This window comes from Blennius ocellaris (genome assembly GCF_963422515.1).
Source record: "Blennius ocellaris genome assembly, chromosome: 19".
In the NCBI taxonomy this organism is placed as follows: Eukaryota; Metazoa; Chordata; class Actinopteri; order Blenniiformes; family Blenniidae; genus Blennius; species Blennius ocellaris.
In genome coordinates, this window is record NC_137668.1 from 12326974 (window position 1) to 12343313 (window position 16340).

Below are 16340 nucleotides of genomic sequence, written 5' to 3' on the forward strand. Positions count from 1 at the left end.
CATTTAGTCGTTTCGTGCGGTGGTGCATTGGAGGGGGAGGGGCTGGTTCAATATAAATTATTGGCTGGGTAAGTTTTTAAGAAGATTTATGTTTGATTTATGTATTGAAAAAAAAGACAAGGTGTTTTGAAAAACTGATTTTCTTGTTTTATTTCAGTTTACATGTAATTCCTACAATGTCCTTTTAAGTGATAAAAATCACAACTGCTTCCATTAAAAAGGTCTTCTGCAATAGGGCGAATATAATAGGCGCCTTTGGAGTGACATTTGAGATGGCCTTTTTAGTGGCCAAAAAGACTGTACACATAAACATTGAAATGATGATCGCAAAGAATCTTGATCAAATCAAGTCTGATGCAGAGACACTTGCAATATGAGCAAATACAATAACTTTTAATTAAATCGTCACTGTATGGCCAAGTTATTTGTTTGTTTTGTATTTTTTAAACATGATTAGTAGACTGGAATGGATACCTCTCCCACCTAAAAACTACAGTAACTGAAAGGAAATGTCTTCATTAAAGTATCCACAGAACATCTGGGAAATCACTCTCTGTGCTCTGTAAGCCATTGATTGCTCAATAAGAGAACTATCTCTTGATTATGAAGCAGTTAGTGCCACTACTTTAATGAGCTACTGTTGCTCTCCATCACTTTTTCTTTCCCAGTCTTTGTCTTGTAATCACAATACATTTTTTTCTAAATTTTAAGTTCAGTAAACAAGTAAATAAATACGGGACTTTTTTCACTGTGAACCACCAAAACAGTTGTTTGTTCTGCTAGCTAAGGTCTGAGACAACAGGTAGATATAATGTGTCAATGGCTATTAATGTGAGAAATTAGACAACTTAAATGTAAAAAAAAGTATGAAATGCATACGTGCAGACAAAGTGGGGGAAAAAAAAAAATATATATATATATATAAGCTGGTTCAATACTTTGCTTGCCACCTCTGCAACACAGGGTTATACATACAGGATGAGTGTATATTCAAAGTGAAATCGATGACTGAATATATTATTTTGTGTATGTGTGCACATGAACGTGCATCTGCATGTGTGTCATGTGTATGTGTTGCACATCTTGTCATTCTTATCGTGAGCAACTTCCTTTTCTTTCGACACGGAAAGGAAATGAAACAGGGGAAGTATAATCAAAGAGCTGATGACTGGACGGGAATGAAATACTTGCCCTTGTGCTCACAGACATAAGCACGTGCACTCAGCGGCATATCCACACACTGTAATCGCATCTCTTGAATGAAAGATGTACGTGTGTCACTTACAACAGTAATTTATGCAGAGCCTTAATTGAAAATTGTTATCAAAATCAATTTGGCAGTATTTAATAGAATGAGAGAGTAAAGAAACGGCAAGAGAGTCAGTTCCCTGGATGATGCATTCGTTAAAAAGCAAGACAGACGCTGCATGTTTGTGTGTCTGTGCAGGTCTGTTTGTAGGCAACTGTGTTGTGCATATTGCCGTAAAGTGATTTGTTGTGCGTGCATGTACTAGTCCAGGCAGGATTTCAGACTGTGATTAATGCCCAAATAGAATTAACTCATAGTACCAAAACCCTATTTTGATGTGATTGGAGCCGGCAAACCATCATTACACTCTCTCCATGGATCCATAATTATGAATGATAATAATACTTGAAGTGAAAAAAAAAGAAAAAAAGATTCAGACTGTATGCATGTGTGCCTCTATTGTTTCTGGAGGTACCTTATACGTATACTAATGAGAGAGAGTGCCTATATCCGTTAACTTTAAACTTCTGCTGTGCTCCAAGCACAAGTCAGCCGTCACTCAAAGGGCAAACAGAGAGAAGGATAGCTGCACATTTACAATTTAAGTAGCGCCAATTAGCTTTAAATATATCTTTGGCAAAAACACACACACACACACACACACACACACACACACACACACACACACACACACACACACACACACACACACACACACACACACACACACACACACACACACACACACACACACACACACACACAGAACATATAAACTCCACAGAAACCCCCCTCAGGTCTGATATTCCTGATATGAGGTGAGAATGCTAACCACTCCACCAGCGTGTACCCCATTCTGAGACTATCAATATGCAAATGAATAGGATCCTCTCCTGTCAGTAGTTTGTCACACGATGTGTGATGATACCAGGTGTGAAATTATCTGCAAGTATGTTCAAGGGAAATATACAAAGAAAGAGGGGAGAAAAAAAAAAAAGATGTTGCAGGTGTGCTTAAAGACTACACCTGTGCATCGTTTCACTCACAGTAGGCACATCCGTAGACTTCTATGCGCAGGCCGATCCGTCCCTCCTCGCTCCAGTCTAATGGTATGAGCCTGAGGAAGCGAGCGACGATCCCCTGCTGCAGCTCGTGGCGAACCGAGCTTTCTGAGTTAGAGTTCCCAGAGAAGGCCTGCAATAAAAAACACACACACACACACACACACACACACACACACACACACACACACACACACACACACACACACACACACACACACACACACACACACACACACACACACACACACACACACACACACACACACAAAATTAAATTAAATACATCAAAGCCACAAGCCTGCAGTCAAACAGGCAGCTTCAGGACTTAGAACAACAGTATTTGTTCCACTTAACACATCCAGCCCTAAAGGATCACACTCACAAAACATACACAATAATTATGAGTCTACATATCTAGTATGCCCTGCACAAGACAGTCTAACTGCAGGGGATTTCATCAGGAAATTGCATATTGTATTCAACTCAAAGTGAATGCAAGAGTCACCTCATTCACAGTTTACATTTACGCTGGCTTCTGAGTCCCAAGAGATTAATGATGGCTTGTAAATGGTGTTTACAGTTTCTTGGCATATTAGCACTGTGTTCGATTTTGCTGATGTGCAGTCTGGCAGTCCAGGCTGTGAACAAGAGAATAATGCTGTGACCTGATTGGGAGATGTGACTTGCTTTGCATTTATTACAGTTTCAAAGCACAACTTTCTATCAGGGTGACTGGGCTTACCTCAAGTAGCACTTTGTACTGTTAATCACATTTCACCTATTCACATAAGCCCCCAGAATCGCAGTGAAGGCTATGGTTCAAAAGAAAACTAGAAGAGGAGCTAGTAAACCTGTCTCTTTTGTCTCCTCTTCCTTTTTTGCTACCTTTCCTCTTGTCTCCACCTGCTTGGTATCTCTTCCTTCACTTGACTTGGCACATCATGGCGAGAACCTCCAACAATCCAGTAATCCAACTCACCACAGTGCCGAAACTATTTTCACTTCTGTACTTTCCCATCCTCTCTGAAATAAACATATACACCTCAAGACTTCCTCAAGCTGTGCTTCCACACACATATGCACAGCACAGTTGGCACAAAGCACCGGGGAGATGCATCATTAATAGCCTGGCAGGTAACGAGACAAGAGCAAGACACTAGACAGCCATGTGGTATTCCAGATAAGACATGGTGTGGGGAGGGCAAAGGATGAGAGTAGAGGAGGGGGGTGGAAACTCTGCTCAGACAGTCTGCTTTGAGCTGACTCCTCAGTGACCTGGGTATGTACCCCTGAAGATACGCTATCTGCAAAGGAGGAGATGGTCAAGAGTTCACAGTAAGCTCAAAGCTACCGAACTTCCACAGTATCCAGGGAGAGGACACGAGGTGAACTATCTTTCCATTTCCTCTGTGCCTTTCCTTCACTTTCATTTTTTCATCTTTATTTATCCTACAAAGGTTAAGTGAAAATACAAACACTTTTTATTAGTGCCCTGCTTCGTTTTCACACAGCTTCACATGACTCACCGGGGAGCCCTTCAGTATCCCATAAAGCCCCAAGGCTCTGCAGGTGCACAGGCCCAGATGATCTGGGTTAAGTGACTTGCTCAAGGGTACATATGCTATTTTTGAAAGAGGGCAGTGTGAAGGTATTCAAAAAGTATCGCTATTAATATTGTATACTTTTGGGTAAAGAAAGATAACAGTTGCTCATGTCACAGTCATATTTTTCCAGAGAACGAAAACCATGCTCACATTCATCATGATGTCCCATCTTGTTGGAAAAAAAGTTGATGACCCCTTAATATAGCTATCTTTTATACAGCCTAATCCAATTTAGGTAACAAGAATCAATCCCAACTGATGTTGGGGGAAAGAACAAGGTACATCCTGTAGAGGTCACCAGTCCAACAGAGAGCAAACACACAGAGAGAGACCATCTCGAATGTTTGTTTTGGGACTGTGGGAGAAACTTGGACTACCTGGTAAATATAACACATACCCCCAAGGTCAGACTTAAACTGAAGAGTGCTAACTGCTACATTACTGTGGAAATACTAATATCAAATCAATTACTGCCACAAAAATAAAGAAATATGAAGACATGATTTATGCTTCTATATAGGCAAAACAATCTATTAAGTACGGGTCCTCCCCCAGTATGCCACACAGTGCTTTGCTTCACTGTGTACTGTCCCCAAATCCCCACACACATTAGCCTTCAATCAGTGTCTGCAGAGCAACATCCCAAAGAGTGTCTGTGGTAGATGACCTCCAGTAAGTAGTTACTTTGCAAAGGATAACTTAAAACAAATAATGTGCCAGATATCTTTTTTTTATATTAAGACATTCATTTGAATACCACCTATTCACAGTTTGATCACATTCTGTTTGTAGGATAACCTCAAGACACCTTAATACAAGCTGGCAGACTGATACTGGATGGTTCTATCCATTAATGCATGTCTGTCTGCTGAGGGAAGAAGTCAATTTCCAATTAAATACATAAAGTCTTGATTGCCTTTGGTTGTTTAGTTTGTAACACACACACACACACACACACACACACACACACACACACACACACACACACACACACACACACACACACACACACACACACACACACACACAAAAATAGCAACAAAAATATCCATATAAAACATATTTCATTCAAACAGGTCTTCAGTCATTCTTTAGAAATAATTACACTGTCTCTCAGTAGTGAAATTAAATAAATGTCCTTGTGAATATCATTACTTTTAATGTGTGCAGATATTTGCTTCAGATCTGTGAGCGGAGCTCAACTGAATCCACAGTTTACCATATTTTTCAACAACATGTCAAAACAGTAAAAGGGCATCTGACAGAAAACTTGCCATTGAAAATGTCCCCAAAATGGAGAAATTACTTTAGTCACCAGGACTCAAGATATCCTATTGAGAAGTTTGTAGTTATTTTTCTTTCGCTGTCACATCTTGAAGAGCCAAGTCAGTTTATTTTTATGATCCATTTCATTAAACTGATGTTTTAGCTTTGAGGCAAAAGGTAAATAACAGTCACAGAAATAGTATTAGTATGTTAGTAATAATCATAATACATATTGACAATAAGAAAAATGAGAAGAAGCAGAAGATGACAAAAGTGAAGGGGATGGATAAAGACAAAGACTAAGAAGTTTTAGAAGACAATGAGAAAAAAGAGACGTCATTGAGATTAAGAAAAAGATGGTGAATAAATTAATAAGACAGGACAAAGACAAAGTTGGAGAAGGAGTAGACAAGGAAGAATGGCCTGTGTGTGTGTGTGTGTGTGTGTGTGTGTGTGTGTGTGTGTGTGTGTGTGTGTGTGTGTGTGTGTGTGTGTGTGTGTGTGTGTGTGTGTGTGTGTGTGTGTGTGTGTGTGTGTGTGTGTGTGTGTGTGTGTGTGTGTGTGTGTGTGTGTGTGCTGGTTGGCATAGTACAGAATCCCAGAGAGTAGCACCATAATGACTGAAGGGACTATAAGCTGATTCTCAATCCTCCCTCTCATCCTGTGCTCTTCACTGCATGTCTGTCCTTCACTATTCTATTTCCAAAAAGCCTGCAGTTGGGATAAGAAACACAAAAAAAGCACAAATATATCACTTTGCATGCAGACATGCAAGCATGTTAGCACCTGCAAAGCACCTTGCTATTTAAGCCATTGTGAAAAGTTAAAACCCGTAAGCTCATTCCATAGCCTGAAATAAAATAATAATAGAAAATTTTTTTTTTGAATATTGTATATCTTCTGAGGATTTGGGTGCCTACGTGCAGAAGGCTTCTTTTTGAACAGCCGTCACCTCCACCTTCTTGGCCTTCTTGGTGTGTGTGTGTGTGTGTGAGAGAGAGAGCGAGAGAGGGAGACGGAAAAGAGATTGAAAAGGAAAGAACAAAACCATTTTTTGTCTCCACCCAAAAGCTCCTTTCCATTTTTTTTTTATTTCTCCATTGTGTTCATCACACTATTCCGTACTTATCTGTGCTTGGCTGAATGAACAGCTCAATTCAAAGGCATTACTATGCAGGGTGGAGGGCGGAAGGAGGGATAGTGAAGAGAGCAGGAGGATGAAGATGAGGAAAAAGCTGTGGATGCTGAACACCTTGCAAAAGTCTGCTTAGTGAACCATTTAATTCCCTCTGCTCCAAAGTCAAATGATTAAACAGCAAACCACTGAGTAATTGGAAATGTCTGTGTGTCACTGCATATAGTGTTGGTCGTTATGTCCTACTGTTTAAGGCTATATGAGTGTGTGTGTGTGTGTGTGTGTGTGTGTGTGTGTGTGTGTGTGTGTGTGTGTGTGTGTGTGTGTGTGTGTGTGTGTGTGTGTGTGTGTGTGTGTGTGTGTGTGTGTGTGTGTTTGTGTCAACTTAAGAGCTTAGACACTTTGACGTTTTGTTTAATCAAGAACTGAAGTAATTTATGGCTACAAATGCCACAAAGTGCTTGTGGCAAGTTTCAGATATTGGACAGTGTTTTTAAGTGTGTGTGTGTGTGTGTGTGTGTGTGTGTGTGTGTGTGTGTGTGTGTGTGTGTGTGTGTGTGTGTGTGTGTGTGTGTGTGTGTGTGTGTGTGTGTGTAAGCTTATTTGAATTTATGCATCTCTGTCCACAGTCTTCAGTCTAACATTGAAATACATTTATGATACTTAAAGGTTGGTGAACTACTTGGAAAATGTAGTAATATATAAAAATTGTGTGCTGCATTTGGGAATATTTTGTAGATCCACTTTGAAAAGTTTTTATGCTTTTTATTTCATATTCTTTTCAGAATGTGTATACAATTTTGGAATATTAAAAAATAGTTTGCGTTTATAAAGTGAGTAAAGAGAACCTTGGCTGGGAATCAACAAAGCACAAAGCACAAAGCTGTCACATGATTTATAGCAAACCACGAGATCAGTGGAAGGAAAGCAACAAGAGAAAACTTGCCTTGGAAAACAAAAATAATGAGGGAAGCTGAGAGTCAGCCAGTCTCCATGCTGGCCATTTGGAACACCAGGGCTGCTGTCATTCAGGAAACAACAAGCCAATCACTTTACTGCAGCTGGTCAACAAATACCCCAGCGGTCTGCACACACATGCACACAGCGCTCAGCATGTAAACAAGATACACATGCATTTTTGCATGCTTGTGCCCATACACACACTTTGGCAAGTGTCTACACACATACATTTGCACCCATTATCTAAGTGCTAAACAGCTCTCCCTAGTTACCACTCTTCACTTGCTTGCTAATTCTCCCTGGCTGCTTTTCATTTCCTGAATGTGCATCAGTCCTTTCTGTCTGTTTGTGAAAATCTGAGTGTGTGTTTGTGTGTGTATGTGTGTGTGTGCGTCTTTGTTCTGACAGCTAGAGACGTGCCTTTCCAGAGAACTGATCTCCAGATACTGGGAAACAACAAGTGAAAGCTATTTTCTGGCATTTGCTTGTTGCTGCCGGATCCTTTGTTAGTCCAGACCAGAGTCAAGGCCATTGTGTATGTGTGTGCATGGTTTTGTGTGTGTTCCTTCTGAACAGGCAGGGGAAATCATTCCGGCCTGGTCTGGTCTTTTGTTTTTATTGACAAGTGCACGGGACAAAACAGAAGGGCCATAGAAAAATTTGTGTTTCTGTGAAGCTCTGTGGATGATTGTTTGTCTGGGCATGTGTGTTGACTGTGGTCCGAAAAAAAAATAGGGAAAACAGTACTCGCTCTTAATTTAAAACCTGACTCATCTATTTTAGACTAATTCAGACTAAATCAGTGATGTTCTATACCTCTTTATGCAACCAGGGAGGCGGGGACACAAGAGACAATCACAGTTCCAGATGAGCAATTGCAGAATACACCTTAAATACACGTTGAGATAAACAGATACACTGTCTCTTCCAGTCTCTCTCATCTGTGTCTCCCGCCTGTCCCACCGTGTGTCCGGGCGGCTCCTCCTTTATGTTGAAATTGTACACACCAAAGTCAGTGTGATGAATTAATTCACTTCAGTGGTACTTTTACATTGTTGGCTTTGCACAGTTAGTTTTATGTTTTGAGGTATCTCACAAGAAAAAAAAAAAAAAAACAACTAAATATTGCTTTCAAGTGGTACTTAACCAAAACCCTCACCGTTTTGAAAGCACTCCTTGTTAAGGCCTGGATTTTGTTCGCTCCGCATGCAACATTTATGTCTTTTGTAAGTCACGTACTTGTTTATGTGATGAAGTGCACCACTTGTGGTTGTTTTCGCAGAGAGTAAAGTACATTTTATACTCATGCTAGAAAACTGTCAACTTCTGGAGTGCCAGTTCTATGTGGAAAAAAAATAAATAAATGAAAAGTATGATAACACCTCTGTCTGCAGAATCAGCTGTTTTTAACCGAAAAAATATGGCCCCAATGGAAGTGATTCTTCTTCACTAGCTGTCAGAATTTAAATTCTGGGTACACAGTCAATCAAGTCTAACACAAGGTTTGAAGACAAAAACCAACTTCAGCTGCAGGCACAAGCTAAATGAATTTTAGAATGGGATGTCCAGCTCCAATTGTGCTGAATGACTAACTCCATCTGTGTCATTTTCTGCAATGGTTATTATAATTTTTGGGGACTTTTGCCATCTCTTCTCAATACGCTTGATTGTCTGCTGTTTCTTATTAGTACATGAAAGTAAGTACATCTGTATCAGCATTGAGCAAAAACATTCAGTAACTTTTGATCCTGTACATTTTCTCCTATGACCTCATATGGTTTCTTGCTTTCTGTCTTGAGGAGCATAAAATGAGGCAAAGTGAGCTTGAACTCAGCTACATTTTCTACATATTTTGCTATAACTGCATGTCTGTCTCTTGCTCACCGCACAGTCATTGATTTGTGCATATAAAAGACTTTGATATGCTATTTGTGCACTTTTCCAGCACATTTTATACTATTTCACTGGAGACAGCATCCTATTATATGCTTTTGTATCAGTTATAGCTCTGCCAGAATAAGTTCAGACTCTCATAACCTGCTCTCACCTTTTAAAAAGAGTTACCAGAGAACTGGTGACAAAGGGAAATCCAATCTTTTCCTACTTTCATGAACATTATTGGGAGGAAAATGGAGGGCCGCTTCCAGGACATTTTATGCTAATAAACAGCCTTTCTTGGCTCTTTAATTACTGTAGTGCAATTAAAAGAGAAAAAAAAATGCTTGACTAAAGGTCCAGAAACATTTTAGTATCGCGCTTTCCTCAGAATTCTTCTCATATTAGCATGACCCACACTGACGTGCCTGCACACATGCCGTGTGGATACACTCACTGAGGGAAAGAATACAGTTTTAAGAGCCCATTACTCAGGCTGTGAACATTTGGCACCTTCTCTCCCCTCTGCTCACCAGGGACCAACACTGATGGAGTGAAGACTGCCTCCATTGCTCTGCTATAAAACTCCACACACCACATGGAGCCCAGTTGTGTGTGAGTTCCCTCTACACCTGCAAAGTGACTCTTATTATGTTTGTGCGTGCGTGCGTGTGTGTGTGTGTGTGTGTGTGTGTGTGTGTGTGTGTGTGTAGACATAATGTTAGCGGGGGCCTACATTTTCACACTTTCATGTTCGACTCCTTCCTGTGCCTCACAAATCTGCACGCTCAAAACTTTGACATTACGAGTAAAACCCAGGAGAACCATTTGGAAAGAGGCAAGTTCTGTTCTGTAAAATGACTCAGATAGATGCTAGTAATCAGCAACAACCTTGTGAACTAAATAAAAAAGTTTGACTTTGTAGAAGTTAACAGGACACCTGCAAGTCTTCCTCAGTGAGTTTCCCCACCATGGAGTAAAGCCTGCGTGACATCCATCCATTCACTAGTGGGCAACAGAAATATTTTTTTTTGCTTAAACCACTTTGTGTTTTATTGCTTAACCGTCACGTGTCTGCCGGCCAAAAGTGAAGGTTATAGAGTCACCAGAGAGGGGTCCTCCTCCACCTGACAAGTCTCTAAAATGCAATTTTGATCCATCTGAGAAATTGGAAATATGTTTTTTTGCAATACCTGCAGGGTTTAACAGTATTTCAATCTAGAGAAAGCAAACTAATGGCATATATATACTATAGTGGATCGATGCATAACCCACATTCAGCTAAAAAAAATTCAATATTGACGGATTTATCGTTACTCATTACAACCAAGATCTTGCAAAATTTGCACCCAGTCATTGTTGTTTAAGGTAAATGCTGCCAAATAACCATGGAAATCATTGATGGTGAATACTATGTGACTAATAAGTGTTGAAAAAAAGTTGCAGTTTATCGTCAGGAAAATACGGTACGTCAAACCAGTGTCTCAAGTTGTTTGGAATCGGGGTTTTACAATGTTCACTTTCATGACAGAAATAATAATAATAATAAAAAATAAATAAATCATAACAGCCATTTAAACTGAACCAAAGTAAATGATCTACTGAGAAATATTCTCTTTATCTATTTGAATTCATCATCCTCATTATTCACTCCCAGCAACTTTTAATTTCCACACTTTATCTGGAAAGAAGTAAAGTGAGCTTATGTTCTTATGAAGTCTGCAACCAATCAAGATACAGGGAGAAAAGCTAACTTGAGCAATGTCATATCAGAGAGAGTGTGTGTGTGTGTGTGTGTGTGTGTGTGTGTGTGTGTGTGTGTGTGTGTGTGTGTGTGTGTGTGTGTGTGGATTCACATTCAAAGCATCAGTGTGATATCTATAAACACCCACATCAAAACTGAATGCCACATTAATATCGAGTGAGTGCACCTCATTTCCTCTGACATCTCCGGATTTCTTTGATCAGCTGGCAGATGTTTGATCGGTCGCTTTGGATCATCCAAGTCCTGACTCATTATTTATCGTCTATTATTCTGGCACAAGTTCAGTGATGTATGGCAGATACAATCATTTCCGTTTAAAGGTTTGTGATGGAATCATGTTCAGAGCAAGTGACAATCAGTGAGACAATATGTGCTGGAGGACCTCCCATGAGCTCAACAAGGACTAGTTGTTTTTCATGTTACCAGGAAAAGCAACAATCTTTCATTTTCAGAGCAAATTTCCTTAACAGTAATTTGATCATGAGTACAAGGACGAGGTCGAAGCACTACTTTCACGGAACCTCTAATGGTGGCCATGCATCTTCACAACACAGCAAGTGGATGAGGGTTTGAGCGTAATACAGGGCTGGTTTAAGTGATTTATGAATGTTGCGGTGAAAATGTAGCTTTGTTCAAACAGCCAAGGCTTTGTGCAAAATCTGGTTAGATTGCACAGTTATAATTAGAGTAGAGAACAGAGTCATATGTCTGTTGTTTACACATCTATAAGCTGTCTTTTTCAGGATGTGCCAGTGATGCCAACACATTCTCTTCATATATTTCCCACTGATGCTTTTGTAATAATAAAGTTCTTAAGAAAAAAAGAAAATGTTCTTCATGCTGGACTAAAATGTAAGGTTGGAGGTATGCCTATAATGAGGCACCTTCACGAGTTAAAACAAATATATGAGATATGATGGCAGCTGTCCTGCTGGGATGTGAAGCACCCCTCCCGATCACTCAGTAACAAGTTGACATTTAGCCGGCTGTGGATATGTCAGCTAAATATAAATATATGGAGGGGGCACAAGCCAGGTATACCATGTTCTTCACATCACCCCAGCAAACCCTTGGTATACTGGAAAAATGAACCTATAAAAACCACACACTACTCACTACCACTATATTGTATTGTGTTTAATGTCAGTTAAAATTAAACAACATAAAGCTTCTTCAATCATTTAATAGCCAAGTAGTGAAGGCGTACACCATGTAATTGCAATGTTTTTATGTGACTCCAGTCAGCTAGAAAGTCCTGCATGTTAAATACCTCTTTTTCTTTCTCTCATCTTTCCTGCTCTGGCGTCGTCACAGTCCAGTGGGAACATAAAAAAGTTACATTTGTGTTAGATTGTGAATATAAAGACGCAATAAAGAATACTATGTATTACATTCTTGTATTTCTGACTAAGTTTAAGACCTAATTCCAGACAAGGGGCCTGTACTCTACCCTTATGAGCCCATTTATACATATATTTGCAAGACATTTTGAGTATTTCTTTTTAAGTGTGCCTCCCAGACAAATAACTTTTCTCCCCTTTGTTTCACTGGTGCCCGTTGCTTTAGTGGCTTCTTTCTGGTCTCTTGCACTAATGTTTCTTCACTCTTGTCTCCCTCCTAATGTAAGCCCCCCTCTTGATTAAAGTACATGCCGACAGCCTAAAATGTAAATGTAAATGTATGCAGCACTTGATGTCTGTATTTAATCAGATACAGAAATGTGGGGGACGATTTAAGCCTTTCAGCAGGAAAATCACTTAAGTTCAAAAAGTCAGCACTTTGTTTTTATCTCTCTCTTTTGGTGGTTTTTCTGTGAAATATTGCTGGAAAATAAATCATGTTGCAGTGGAAGTGAAAACCAGGGTTGGGAAGTTGCTACTTAAACTGTAAGAGGTTTTAGAAACTTAAATACAAGTGAATTATTTCCACTTTCAAGGGGCCAGTTATCTTCTTTCAGAGTGGAACAAAATTAAACTTTTTGTGTTTGTGTTTCCATTAAACCTAAATCTTTTTTTTTGTCAATGTTTTGTGACACGGGCTTGCCTCTTCAAGACAGTCACTCATTTTATTTGCTTTGGTAAGCTGATGGGGCATTTTTAATTTGGCTGGCAAATTGATTAAATTGGAATCGGTTTAATTGTTAAGATATAATCTCTGGAGGCAAACGTTGTCGCTTGCGTGCAAAAATGAGCTTTAATCAAACACTGTTGGTAGGGAGTGTTTATTGTATTACTACCTTCTATTTGTTTTCTCAAATCTGCATTTGCTTCATTAACAAGCCTATTGGACTTGAAGACAATTGAGGTGGCTCCAAGGCACCGAGCTGCACACAGACAAAGAAATGTGAAATAAATATCTGTCTGTCACACGGAGAAAGGTAGGCAGACAGAGAGAGAGAATGCCGTCCACTGGTGCATAAATCCAGGTGCATGATTTATCCGTGCATGCTCTGCAGCTTCAGAAACTGAATTAGTCTTTACCACTGAGACACAGACACTTCACCATTCATTTACCTGACGAACCACAGTCTCGCAGCTCTGCCCTCTCGGGGGCACACATACACATTCGTTAACATTTGCACAAAGGAGAGCGCAGCAGCACCAACACCGACGCCTCCACATGAGTTCGCATATTCTTATTTTAACATCGTTAGGTTAATTTTATTTAGAGCCTATAGCATTGGGAGTGGTACAAAAAATATCCCCAATGTGTCACATCATCTCACCTTATATATAGCCATATAAGTACAGATTTGCAGATGTGCAACATAATGAGGTTGTGTCACCAGTGTTGAATCTTCTATAATCTTGTTTCAAATGTTTTTATGTTCATACAGACTCATTACAAGTGAAGAGGTCAAAACACATGATATCCTGTGTCTCTAATCATGTTGAATCAGGATAAGTTCAATGTACTATTAGTGTAGTATTGTCAGTGAGGTCGAGAGTAAAAAGGTCAATTGACTTCACTTACATATTTTGAACTTGACTTTTTCAGTGGCCTCATGAGGATTTTACAGTCAACCTTTTTTTTCTTTTTTAATCTACAGTAGTTCACACATTTGCACACCAATAGTGAACAGCTCTCATGTGCTGTATTTTCACCATTCGGAGCCAGTTCATGGTTGAATGTCTTACCAAGGGACACAAACAGGACGAGACAGGATCAGCAGTCAACCTTGATATTGGAAGATAACAAGTTTCTTCTACTGATCCCAAAATATGAGTCATTACTGGATGACAACATTTCACACATGGCTTAAACTCTATACTACTGGCTCCCTAAATGTTCCCAGACTAACATATGATCCCTGTCACTGCACTGGCTCCAAGTTCACTTCAGGGTCCAATTTAAATTGTGGCATTAATTTTCCAAGTTACATGGTCAAACTCCTGTTTACGTCTCAAGCCTTATGGCTCCAGTAGGAGTCAAATGGAGATTTTTCTTTTGATGTTTTTGCTCACAAACTCTGGAATGGTCTTCCAAAAAAGGACTCTGGACTTCGTTGACATTAAAAACCCACCTTTTTCTTCATCTGTTTTTTTTTTGTTTATTTATTTATTTATCTATTTTTAACTATAAAGCACTTTGTGACAATTTAACCTTTTGAAAAGTACTATATCATAATCTCAGTGGTTCATATCGTACTTCTTTACTTTTCATTGCTTAAAATGCACATTTCTGCCTCTCGATGTCAATATTTTGTCTTTTATGAATCCCTTCTTACTATCACCCAAGTTGCCCATTCCCGTGTCTGAAATTTGGTTAAAAAAAAAAAAGCCTTCCTCAGAGCCTCTATTCCTTGCTTTCCCCTTTCTGTTGCTCGTATTGGTTGGAAAACCACAGTGTAATTCAAACATGGACTCTTTTTAGAGTAGTGTCTGCACATTGTTTTGGTCTAAACTAAAGCTCCAACAACCCCATTCGCAGCAGTTTAAATAAGGCACATTGAATGGACAAATTGACAGATCTTGTCTCAAGTTATCCAACATGTAACAGCGGGCAGCAACCTGAGGATCTTTCTAAGAGCACTGCTTGTTGAAAATGGCAAAACTGTAGTACGTGGGGCCAGTCTATCAAAGGAGGGTTTCTTCTTGTTGATCCTTTATAGCCTGCCATCACACCAGAGGAAAAAAAAGTCTGTGCAACCTACAAGTGAAGATCAAACTATCCACCACAGTATGGCACACCTTGAAGTATTAGTCCTGTCAGCTTGTAGCTGACTGCAATTTACTTGCGCCACATTTCTCATTATGTTTTAAAATATCAGCGGGGCGTAATGCCACCGGTTAATCTAAAAGGGATTTACTTTATGACGTCAGTTTATAGAATAAGGTGTAAATTATGTCTTGGGTTTTTTTTCCCTCACTGTTATTTTGTTCTGAGGAAGATTGATGCTGCTCTGAATGTTAGCGAGGTACATTATTCAATTCATTTAAGTCTCTTAAACATCGTCATATAAGGTATCTGCGTGCGTAGATTTATTGCTCGCTTTTTGCTCTTTCTTTAGCTATGCTGCTTTTTATTATTATCTAGGAAGGCATCTAACCTCTAAACTACATCATACATACATAGTGTATTTGTGTGCAACCTTACAACCTCCATATCTGGAGGGAACACAAGCAGATTGAAAATGAAACGTATTAATACTGAAAAATAACATAGCGGAACAGCCAGGACGCACAAACTCATAGTATGTTTAGGAATTGTTCCAAGACAATTTTTCACCAACCATTATTACAATGTCCCTGTTTGATGCAAGATCAGCTCAAGATTTCAAGTCATAGCTTTGCGGTTTTATTGGATTATTATGGTAAACTGACCTGGTGTACATACACCTTGAAGCTCTGCATCCAAATGAATAAACAATATGGCAATGCCAAAGAAGACCTGCCGGCACTATCTGAATGAAAATGATGATAAACAAGTTTGCGAAGAGAAATGTAGACCTCAGATCTTTCAGTTAATACAAGTTTTAATGTCTATCCAGACACCTTGTGTATTGGTTCTCTCATGAAGAGTAATAGGCAGCACGTTTTTATTTTTATGTTCACTAAAAATAGAGCAGAGAACTACTACTTCTACTCCGACATTGACACCGAGCAAAGAGTTGAAGATAATTACAATAAACTGACCTATTATTATTATCTGTCAGTGAATACATGTTGAAAATACAATGTGTGTATGCAGGCTCAGAAGATTCAGTCTGTGAGTTGTTTTTTTCCCATTGTATTATCGATGCTGTCATTGTGCAGTTAAGATAACTCAAAATTTAAGTTACAGAGTTGTCAATCCAACTAAACTAAATAACATCAAATCCATGTACAACATCTAGCCCAAAGGGTTTCTCATCAGTGTGATGATTCTGCAGCTATTTAATTTAAGTTTGCAAAAAAGTGTTAGCCTCTCAGGCATTGTCCTC

General features: G+C 39.3%; 1 protein-coding gene across 1 annotated transcript in view; it reads right to left on the reverse strand.

The window, feature by feature from the left end:
- cntnap2a (contactin associated protein 2a) overlaps positions 1–16340 on the reverse strand; it is a gene marked incomplete at its 5' end in the record, with an annotated part of 327084 nt that overhangs the window by 161454 nt on the left and 149290 nt on the right. The window contains one exon of the mRNA XM_080515381.1: positions 2296–2443. Within this exon, the coding sequence (XP_080371507.1) occupies positions 2296–2443 (148 nt within the window). The remainder of the gene's footprint in view (positions 1–2295; positions 2444–16340) is intronic.